The following is a 12,071-nucleotide window of genomic DNA, read 5'->3' on the forward strand; positions in this document are numbered from 1 at the left end:
ATGTAATTATGCTATTAACTTATATATACATATACTATTCAACTTTAGTGTAAATGAATGAGACAGAGGAGTTTTATAAGCATGTATAACTATTTATTTTTCAGTGCAATTTTATTGTTCTTTAGTAAATGACAATGATATTTCTATCTCTCGGTTTTCTCTTTCTGATTTTTTGTTTATTAATTTTGGGTTTTCTCTATCTATATGTAGCTTGCTTCACTACTACAAAACTGGGCTTTCCTGACACCCAACCACGACAGCCAACTCTGTTGACTATCGTAATTGCTTAGCGGGACTCTATGCCGACAGTTAAAAACTGTAGGCATAGAGACCAACGCAGACAGCTAATAACTGTCACCGTTGTTTTTTACTGTCGCTATTGACCCCAACATCGACAATTAATTCGAGACCAATGCCAACAATTAAAATGTGTCGCTATTGATCCCAACGCCGACATTTAATTCGAGACCAATGCCGACAGTTAAAATGTGTCGCTATTGACCCTAACGCTGACAGTTAATTCAAGACCAATGCCGACAATTAAACGCTATCGCTATTGACCCCAACGACGATAGTTAATAAAAGTCAAATGCCGACAGTCATAAAATGTCGCCAAAATTCAAATAAAAAATCTAAAATTATAATTAGTGAATAGTATAATTTTAAAAATAAACTAAATTATGTAAATATATATTTATAAAAATTATGTATTCATTAAAAACTTTTAAAACTATATTTTTTTTTCTCTAAATTTTTCATATTATTAACTTTTGTATTTATAATAATTTTTATATCAAAACCTAAATTTATTATTCTTTAACCTATTTATAAAATTAATTATATTATTAACTATATTATTTTTTAATATATTTATAAAATTTGTATTAGTTAAAAAAATAGTTGTTTTATTAATTGAAAAATTATTTTTTAAAAATTAATAAATAGTTGAATTTAAAAAAATTATGTAAATATATATAGGAGGCAAAAGTTTGGAGCCAAATGAAATAACAGGCGGCAATTGAAATACAAGCGTCCTTTTTTTTATTTTTTCTAAAGTAACCTATCTCATTCCCTCAACTCTCTTCTCTTAGCCTCACCCTCTCTCTTCTCCTCTCTTTATCTCCCTCACATCTAACATTTCGGATCTCTCTCGAAGTCTTCTCTTGCAGGTGGCTGGCGTAGGAGTCTCGACGGTGACGGAAATGGCGACGGGGACGGGGCTCGACCAAATAATCAACACTCTAGGTTTGGTTTCTTATTTTTTCTATTTTGTTCCCTTTCCACTCGTAGGAACATGTTGAAATTTATGTATTAATTAAAGGAATATTTTAATTTGCTTTTGGTTGGTTTTGTAGAGCATTCTGTAGACTGCTACAACAATGAACAGCTTCACATGCGCTCCATTCATCCTCTCGACCTCTCTCAACTCTCATAATTTCTTAATTCTCTCTCTCTCTCTCTGCTGAATTTTTTTTAATTAGGTTTAATGCAACGAAAATTTCTTTAATTGATATAAAGAGGGAAACTTTTGAATTATAAATACATTTTTTTAATGATGTTCAACATATCTGAAAGCGGAAATCTGAAATTTATCAGGTTTTTTTCTTCATTCGGGTCATTTGAATATTTGGAGCAGAGTGTTTCTGGTCCATTCTCTAGTTTAATTTGAGCGCATAACTCTCAGAGTTTGGTTGCACCGTTACTGGGGAGACTGGAATTGAATCCTGTCATTTTGGGTCTATTGAGTAATGCAATGTATAAAAACTTGTCTGGAGAACATTCCCTTTGGACGATATAGATTTTTTACTTCAAGAGATTGACTCCAAATTGTTTGGACAAAGGAGAGTTAATGACAGTAATATGTTTGGTTCTCAAGAAAATTACTGGCATAGAATTCCTGTTGAGTGAAGTTATGGAGCCCCATCTTTTTGTTTTCCGTAAGCAGAAGAGGGATGGACCTGAGAAAGTTATACCGATGCTGACTTATTATGTTTTGGATGGGTCGATTTTGTGACACCCCATGTCACTATGGCTGCTTTCTGGAATGACGATTGCCCTACAAACCAACATGAGTCTTTCCAGCGTGCTCTGTCCTCACTCGCACGCTTCCTGGGAAAACTTCCCAAGAGGCCACCCATCCCTAGATTACCCTAGGTCAAACACGCTTAACTTTTGAGTTCTCAAGTGATGGGCTACCGAAAAGAAGATTCATCTTGTTGATATAGGTAGTACCCATCAATCCATTTAAGCCCTCTTCAACTGTGTAGTCTCATACCTACACAGCCTTAGAATCATCACGATTGACCTTCCCCAGACGGTGTGGGATTGCACAGCTTACTCGGTCTTTCCCCTTACGGATCACGGGATTCTGACTATCACAGATTTACCAAGCACCAGAGCTTTGCAATGTTTTTGCTGCTCAAGTTGTAGGTGCTTTCTCAATTACAAAGTTATATTGTTATCTTTTTATGTCTTTAATTATTAATGTTTTTCTTTATAAGTTTATTTGAGGCACAACATTATCACTGGAAACTTCCAATGGTGCGACTTTTTACATGTGTAGCAGGGCCTAATTTGAAGTAATTTGGATACAATGGTTAGTTTTGTTCTCTTAGTTTTGAAGTAAGCACAACATGTGAACTTCAGATATATGGAAAACTGCATAAAGTAATTTGGCAGTTAGAGGGCAATATGTTTAATGTGGATTGTTTATAAATGTTGCAAGAGCGTGCTCTCTACTACATATCAAAGGCCTTTACAACTACTGCCTCAAAGTCAGAGAAGATAGGATATGGTAAGACATCTTATTGGATTTGCCTCCCACCATTTTTTTAAAGTTTTAAGATAAAGATAGACTAATGATATGTACACACAATATATCACTACAACGGATTTGATTTTTCATAATGCATTGTTATAATTCTATTATAAAAGCATTATAATAACTTAGATAAAAAATTAAATTAAATGCAATATTCTACAAATGGAGGCGGGCTTTAAATTAAAATAGTTTGTAAAGCCAAAAATTAATAAGGATTAAGACGCTAACCACATGAGAAGTCTGGATTTTTCCAAATTCTATCTATTGAAAAAAAAAAGAGAGATTTATATAATATTAACACTAAAGCCAAAAGATACTCATCACCCAAAGCCCTTTCTCCCTCTATAATACAGTGCGACCACGGACACGAAGCAAACCCAGCCCCCCGACCGACCGCCCAGTCAGTAGCCATCACCGGTCACCAGTCAACAAAACTCCGCAGCGCAGCAGTCTGCCTTGAATTTCTGGCCTTCTTCCTCCTTCTTCTGCCGTAAGTATTCTTCTTCTCTGCCTTAATTCTCAACTTCTTATCCTCAATTGATTGCGACTATAATGATTTTAATCATTTTATACGTGTATGGATTATAGTTTCTTTTTAATTATCGGAAGTAGTAATCTTTTTAGTTGGGAATTTTCCTGTTAATTTACTTGTAGAATTTCGAATTGAGGTTGCATGTTTATTCAATTTTAGAAATAGAAGTAGTGTTACAGGGACATTTTGTTGGTTTTATTGGGTATGAGCTTTGTAACATAATGGATTACAGAGGTGAATTTATTTTAAATGGTATGCTGTCAAATTTAATTTTGATTTTTGATACAATAATTAATCGGGATACGAATTTAGGCTTCCAGGATGTGAGATTATGGTTTTTAAGTAAAGAGAAAATGGATCCTTTTATTTCAAATTGAAGAATTTGAGCAGAATAATGGTCTGTCAAAAAAAAGGACATCTCTTGACTATCCATGATGGGAAAATGGAATAAAGAGTTTGGCAACCACACACGTATATGTCATAAAATGTGTATGTATTTGATTCATGCATTGGTTTCATTTCAATATAATAGATGGAATCCTAGATCCTTTTCCGGAAAATGATGTATTTCAGCATTGCTTCTTCATTTATGTTCTTTTTTTGTCTGTTAAAAATAGTGGAGAGGTGAGGAGGAGTGAACAAGGAGGGAGCAGTGTGTTTATTCAACATTTATGATTTTATAGGGTGTCTTTCATTTGATTTGTTTTTTTTTTTTCAATATATATATAAGTGAATATCTATGTGATTACATATTGTGATTACATGGGTTTAGTGACAGAGATGGTGATATTAGTGGTGTTGAAATCTTTGGTCAGGTGGCATGATGTGGGAACTTATGATGTTCATACCAAAACTGGAGGTCCCAATGGCTCAATCAGGAATGAGCATGAATTAGGCCATGGAGCAAATAGTGGCTTGAAAATTGCCATTAACTTATGTGGTGAGCTTTTCCAATTCGATCTAATCTTTTTCAGATGTAAATTATGCTATTTAATTTGTTACAATAACCTTGTTATTATGAACACTTAGAATCTTGTGCAACTGGGATATCTGACTGAAACTAATCTAGATTTATGATGTTTTGACAACACTAAATAACAATTCATGATTTTAAAACATTGGACAACATGATGGATATCAAAGCACCAAAATTTCCCTCCTAACTTTTCTTTCCTGGTTGTGTTTTGATAACAGAGGAAGTGAAGTCCAAACATCCAAAGATTACCTATGCTGATCTTTACCAGGTGATTATCGTTTGTGTTTAGATGCTCTGTTTGTCTGGGGCAATAATAATCATTATTCTAAGAAAAAAAAATTGTGTTAGTTGAACAACAATTTGTTATGAATATGATCAATAGATATGTGCTACCCTCTATATCTGTACAAACCTTAGATAAGATGGTTTGCTGTAAAATGCTACAATTTATCTTCAACGGTCATTTTTGCTGTACGTGACATTTTCTATAAATAATTTAGAACCATTCCAATTATAAGAATGTGGCATAGTTATTATCCCCTTATAATTTTCTAAAGATGGACCATATATGGGTAGTTAAATATTTAGTGTAAATTTTCTGTGACCCTAGCATATATTTTTTCTTAGTTTCTTAAATTGTTTGTAGATGTGCATATATCTTCAGCTGATCACTCTAGCCTCTCTATAAATTGACATCAATATTTCCATTTTATAGAGTTATTCAATTAAGTTATATTCTGTTATGTTTGGTTTAGCTTGCTGGGTTGTTGCCGTTGAGGTCACTGGAGGTCCAACTATTGACTTTGTTCCAGGAAGAAATGTATATTGATAAAGCTTCTTAAGTTTCATAATCACCCTTTTAGTAACTTTTTTACATGTTTGTATCAGGATTCTCTGGAATCTCCTGAAGAAGGACGTCTTTCAGATGCTAAACAAGGTATTAACCACGTTCAACTTTTAGTTTTCCAACAAGGTTACCTACTATCTAATACACAATAGTGAAACTTATATCATGTGTGATGCAGTTGATTCCGAAAATGACAATGCAGCTTTGGAACCAAAGGTTGCCAAAGAGACAATCAATTTTAAGGACATAAAGGAATTGATCGTATTATTGCATCCCTGCAACACAAGCTAATTATCATACATTCTCCCATATAACAGTTGTGAAAAAGTACTGTTATTTTCATACCTTAAAGTTTATTATTTAAACATAAAACTACCAAGACCAAGTCAGTTATTGTAAGACTTGAAATAAGATTCAAACCAAGAAAATCACGAAAGAATATAAGATGGTCTTAGTGTTGTTGGTCTGGTGGTGGTGTGGTGCTGATGCTAGGCTTAGGCTTGGACATTAGTGTTGGTGAACTGAAACTTACTACACTGATCTGAAATATATATTAAAAATAGTTTGATTAGTTTTAATAACAGTTGGATTTTGTCTATGTGTTTAGAACCAAAACATTGATTTTCACAACCCACTATTGATATTTTTTCAGTGAATATATTACATCATATATACAATTAAATGAAACTGATTGCATGCATGCATGAAAATGAATCATTGGTCAGTTATAAGATTTTATAATGTAATATACGAAACAAAAATTCTAACGATGAATATTATATATCAAAAACATTTCTTTTTTTCCCTTTTTTCGAAATGAACATACAAAAACAAGTCATTTGGAAAAATCTCACCTTAACAGGACTAGAAGCTAGTAGTACATATGCACGTCCATAAAAAACATTTCCGGTAGTTGGATCAGATAATGAAACATTTCAAGCATTAATTTTATTTTTAGGTAGTAGAATTAGCAAGGAGCATTAGAAAAGCTTGCTATTGATTGAAAGATGTATAATCTTTTATTTATTATAATATTATACAAGTGTACGTTACAAGAGTTTTGATATCTTAAATATTCATCCATAGTGAAGTAGGGTCTAGGATTATAATTGTGTGCTGCGGTGATAACGAAATGTTGAAAACTTGCATGTCTTAGTGAAGTAGGTTCTGTGATATATATAATTGTGTGTTGGGGGAGATATTAGGAAGAAAAATTGCATGTTGTTTGAATTGATTGAATTATTTGAAGTGGTATTGACAGATGGTTAGGTTACAAATATAGGGGAAGTGTTGTCTGTTTTAAATTTAGTCATGATAATTAAAAATAGTGGCAATCGATAAATATTGTTTTTTTTTTTCTTGAAGACCTTAAATACACTAACTAAATAATAAAAGATAGTATGAATGATTTAGAAACTACTATGTTTCCAAAGTTCTGAAAAGTACCAACAATATTGTCACATCTTCGTTTAAAAAAAAATGAATATTGTCATGATCTCCAATTACATTTGTTGCCCTTTAAAGAAAAAATGAATACGAACTTTTTTTAGATATGTTGATTTTAGTATATATATATATATTATATATTTTTTTTTGTTGGATACTTTACCTTTGATTTTGTTATGTTTATTCAGATTTAGAGCATATATGTGTACTATTGTAATTAAGTTCTTTTTTTGTGATTCATTTTTTACATTTATTGATTTTGGTATATATATATATCTATATATAAATATATTTTTGTTGAATATTTATTTCTGGTATTATTATAGTTAATTATATTTATAGTATTCATTTTTTTTTGCCAATGATAAAATAATTAGTATGCTTATTATGTTGGTGATTATAGGACTTATTGTGCTCATATATTTTTAAAGGCATACAAAGTGTCATAAATGCCCATAATAAGTCATTCTTTTTTCTTTCTGAAATCCTTATGATGATTAAATTGGGGATGTTCTATTATTAAATTGGGAATTTTGTTATACTGTAATTCACAACATCATTGGTCTCCCAACCGTCTCAAACCTTGTCGGCATTCTTACAAGGTTTGTTTTTGTTTAATAATCTTTAAGAAAGATTAATCAATTAATTTTACATATTTTTATTGTTAGTTCTCTCATTCATTAGTTAATATATTATGGTAAGATATATATTTAATTATAATTTGAAGTTTTTAATTCATTGGTGCAAGGAATATCATAGGACTGACTTTTAAGGTGGATGCCTAGATTTATTAGGAAGAATATTGAGAAAAGAAACATGATTGAGTTTGCAGTACTGATTTGGAGAAGATAATTATGTTGTCTTGTTAAGATTTGTTGTATTATTTATTTTGAAGTTTATGGATTTATAATATTATAATGAATTTTTATTGAGAATTATTTAGTCTCATGGGGATTTGATTTGATGTATTATTTACATTTCAATTATATGAATAAATGTCGTAAGTATATGAATTTTTATTATGATAAATATAATATTTTTTTACAAGTTATGGTAATAATTAATTATGTGAGTAATTTTTTTATTTAAATATATAATAAATTTTAATTGTTAAAAATATAATTAAAAGTTTTAAAAAATATATATCAAAAAAATATTATTTACATATATATAATTTTAATGTTACGATGACACCTAATAATTGTCGGCATTTCTAGCAACGACGACACCTATAACTGTTGGTGTTACCAGCAACAGCGACACCTATTAACTGTCGGCGTTGCCAGCAACGGTGACACCTATTAACTGTCGACGTAGCCAGCAACGATGACACTTATTAACTATTGACGTTTCCAGAAACGATGACAATGTTTAATTATCGGCGTAGCTACACCTACGCCGGCATAGGCAAATACGACAGTTAGTCGACTGTCGTCATTGCTCAATAGTGATAGTTAAAAACTGTCGGGAAAACTCGTTTTTGTAGTAGTGCTTGTAATGCATATACCATTTGGGGACTGGACTATTTCCTATCATTTCCATTATTAACCACAAGTAACTATATCAGTTAAAAAATTTAGTTGATTGATATGTTTTAGGTACCATCCTCCTGATTTCAATTTGTTAAATGTGTTTTGCTGCTTAGCTGCTTGCCAAATTCTGTTCTGCTCTTTGAGGGAAGATTAGTTTTCATACGTGGTGTGCAACATATACCCAAAGATTCTGAGGTAACATATGTTTTCTTGGATATTGACAATTTTTTTATTAAGGACAACTGTGTATCCACATATATCTTGTTGAGAATTTCCAAACATGTATTTATGATGGTAAAGTTGTTGAGTCTTAGTACATTTGACCTGTAGAGAGCAGAGACAGATGCAATTCTGATAAAAACTTGTAACAAATGTCATTTATTCCCTCTTTTTGGTTTACTTCTTGATTACATTAAAAACTTGTAACAAATGTCATGTTCACTTGTAAATATGGTAGACACACAGAGAGCATGAAGGATTTGATGGTTTATGAAATGTAATTTATTTTGTATGATAAAGATTTTGTCTTTCTTTGATGATAAAGTGACCGGTCATTGGAAAAGATTCATTCTTATTATATTAATTTAATAATTAGTTTAATATTTGAAAAATAAACTAGATTTAATTATAGTATTAAAATTAATAATAATAAAAAAATGTTAGTATTTATTAAAAATTAAAAAATGAATAAATTATGGTTGTGTAATATAAATATAATTATTATAAATAAATTTAATTTACTTTAAAATTATTAAAATTAATTTGGTAATTATAAGTAGAAAAATATTTTAATTTTAGAATAATTAATTAAGTAATAATAGATCATAAAACTCAAGTTTGTCAAGGAATAACACTTCTCATATATAAGAATAACCAGATATATGTGTGAGTTTTTGAAATTTAAAATAGGACAAAATTTGAATAATTGAAATTGGTTAATTTTAAATATTTTATGTTTTATTATATATGTTCTGAGATTTTTTGAGTGTATGATTTTAAAATTTTTGAAATAGTCGTATTAAACTGTTATGCTGTTAAATTTTTTGTGAAATTTAATTAAGTAAAGTAGTTTTAATTTTTTTTTTTTGTTATATGTTATGTCAACATAATGGGAATTGTAATGAATATTATATAATTGGAGTAAATTAGTATTATTATAATTAATTGGAAATTATTAAAAAAATTAATTAGTAGTTAATTTATTTTCTCTGTCCCGGTATGTTTGTGATTGATGGTTGTTGACTACAACCATCAATTACAGGGATATCGGCACAAAAATGATAAGTTTAAAATATTATTAATAAAATAATGAATGAAAAAGATTAATAAAATTTATCTAATTATTTAAAAAAATAAATTAGTCTAAAAGTTAAATAATAATTAATTTGTGAAATTATTATTATTATTATTATTATTACAAATTAAAAAATTATATTTATTAATTTATTTTGTAATTATTTAATTATTTTTTATTAATTTAACTAATTAAATAATAAAAGTTTGATATAACATTATCTAATTAAATAATTTAATTTAATTTATTTATTGAATAACATTATCTAATATTAAATAGTTATAAATTAGTTGAATATAGAAATTGATAATTATATATAATAAAAGTTTAAAAAATTGAGAATAAATAATAAATTAATTGTTTATAAATAACATTATCTAATAAAATATCATGAAATAGCATAAGATATTATAATATTGCATAAGATTTCAAAAATGATAACAAATTTCTTTTGTTATCCATTCCTACTGACATTACTAAAACTCACACAATCTTATAATACTTTAGATGGCGATTGACAAGACTTGGACAACATTGATAAATCATGGTTGTCAAGAATATTGGAATGGTCTGCAAGCTTTTTTGAAGATGGCGTCGGAACATAAAGATTCTGATGGAAGAATTAGGTGCCCGTGTGTGAGATGCAATAATAATAGATTTGAATCTTTGGATGTTGTTCGGGCACACGTATTCGATAGGGGTTTTCATCAAGCTTATGATAAGTGGATTTTTCATGGTGAGGTGGAAGAAATTGTTGCTGATGAGGTGGTTGATGAGAATGAAGACGATGAGATGATTCATGTTGTGGCAGACTTCCTTTTACCGACAGCTGAGGAAGTAGAAAGGGAACCTGGTGAGAGTCAGTATTATGACGAGTTATTTGAGAAGATTGAAGCGGAGTTGTATCCTGGATGTGATTGGATTTCATCCTTGAACTTTTTAGCAAAGTTATTGCATCTAAAAGTTAGAGGGAAGGTGCCTAACAAAATATTTGATGAATTGCTAAAGTTTTTAAAGCTTGCCTTTCCTAAGGAAAACAAAATTCCCGGATCGTACTACGAGGCAACAAAGTGATTGAAAAAATTAGGGTTGGGATACGAGTCCATTCATGTGTGTCAGTATGATTGGTATTTATCTTACAATGAGCATGCATCTAAAGAGACATGCCCAGTATGCGGAAGTAGTAGATGGATTACTTCCGAAATGACGAAAGGAAAAAAAGTGCCACACAAGGTGATGTGTTACTTTCCCTTGACACCTCGGTTGAAAAGATTGTACAGTTCAAGGATTACAGCGAAACACATGATATGGCATCACATCGGGAAATCAAAAGATGATGGGGTGATGCGACACCCAGTAGACGGCTCTGCGTGGAAGGACTTTGATGTCAAGCATCCTGATTTTTCAAGGGATCCCAGAAATGTTCGTCTAGGCATAGCTGCTGATGGATTTAATCCATTTGGCAACATGAACCTTGCATACAGCATGTGGCCTGTGGTGTTGGCAAACTATAATCTGCCACCTTGGTTGTGTATGAAAGACAATTATTTCATGTTGGTCGTCCTTATTCCTGGGCCAAAATCATCAGGTAAGGACATGGATGTATTTCTAAGACCATTGATGGATGAGTTGAAGGATCTGTGGGTTAACAGAGTTGATACAAGAGATAGTACGAACAACAGGATGTTCAAGATGCGGGCAGCCCTTTTGTGGACAGTGAATGATATTCCAGCTCGCAGTAGTTTGTCTGGATGGAGTGGTCAGGGATACAAAGTTTGTCCTACGTGTAATGAAGACACAACTTCCATCCGAGTGATCGGTAAGACATCTTATGTTGGTCACAGAAGATTCTTGCCAAGTACTCATCGAATGAGAAGAGACACCGAATTCAATGGAGAAGTTGAGACAAGACGTCCTCCGAAACGATTTACTTGTGAGGATATACTAGAACAAGTTAATGCTCTTGCAGTGCAAGTTCCAGGAAAACACGTCCAGTTTGGGGGTGTGAAATGTAAAAGAGGTGTAGATGAAGGTAATTAGAGGAAAAAAAATATCTTTTACGAGCTTTAGTATTGGTGTACAAACAAATTAAAACACAATATAGATGCCATGCATGTTAAGAAGAATGTGTGGGATAGTCTCCTTAGCACCGTCTTAGACAAAGATAAATCTAAGGACACTACTAATGCAAGACATGATTTGAAAAAGATGGGTGTGAGAGAATCATTATGGATTTATGAAGATGAGAATGGGAAGTTGATGAAGCAGCACGCTCCTTATGTGTTAACTCCAGCGCAGAGGAAACAATTTTGTCACTTTATAAAAGGAGTTAGATTTCCAGATGGCTTTTGTTCAAATTTGAAAAAGAAAGTGTCCGAGAATGATACAAATATTCTTGGGTTGAAGTCACGCGATTGTCATGTGATAATGCAACGATTACTTTCTCTCGGTGTTCGCAAGTTTCTTCCAAAATCTATATTGACCACTGTTACAGAATTGTGCAATTTCTTCAGGAAAATATGTTCGAGGACTTTAAATGTTAAAGATATGGAGGAAGCACAAAATGATCTTATTCAAATATTGTTCAAGATGGAGTTGATTTTTCCTCCAGCTTTTTCTGACA

The 12,071-nt window shown here is 31.2% G+C and overlaps 1 protein-coding gene across 7 annotated transcripts; it reads left to right on the forward strand.

Moving 5' to 3' along the window:
* Positions 1-2,716: 2,716 nt before the first annotated feature.
* Positions 2,717-8,639, forward strand: LOC133803895 (L-ascorbate peroxidase 3-like). 7 transcript variants are annotated; one of them, XM_062242037.1, is made up of 7 exons: positions 2,717-2,794; positions 3,175-3,311; positions 4,169-4,293; positions 4,548-4,597; positions 5,085-5,149; positions 5,218-5,266; positions 8,268-8,639. In XM_062242037.1, exons 1-7 carry the CDS (start codon positions 2,792-2,794, stop codon positions 8,295-8,297), a joined length of 459 nt encoding a protein of 152 aa, XP_062098021.1. In that variant the 5' UTR covers positions 2,717-2,791; the 3' UTR covers positions 8,298-8,639. The 7 variants fall into 7 exon arrangements, with proteins under 7 accessions (XP_062098021.1, XP_062098023.1, XP_062098018.1 ...); XM_062242039.1 differs by lacking the exon at positions 8,268-8,639 and adding an exon at positions 5,329-7,570; XM_062242034.1 differs by lacking the exon at positions 8,268-8,639 and adding an exon at positions 5,355-7,570.
* The last annotated feature ends 3,432 nt before the right edge of the window (positions 8,640-12,071 follow it).

Source organism: Humulus lupulus, chromosome X (assembly GCF_963169125.1).
Source record: "Humulus lupulus chromosome X, drHumLupu1.1, whole genome shotgun sequence".
In the NCBI taxonomy this organism is placed as follows: Eukaryota; Viridiplantae; Streptophyta; class Magnoliopsida; order Rosales; family Cannabaceae; genus Humulus; species Humulus lupulus.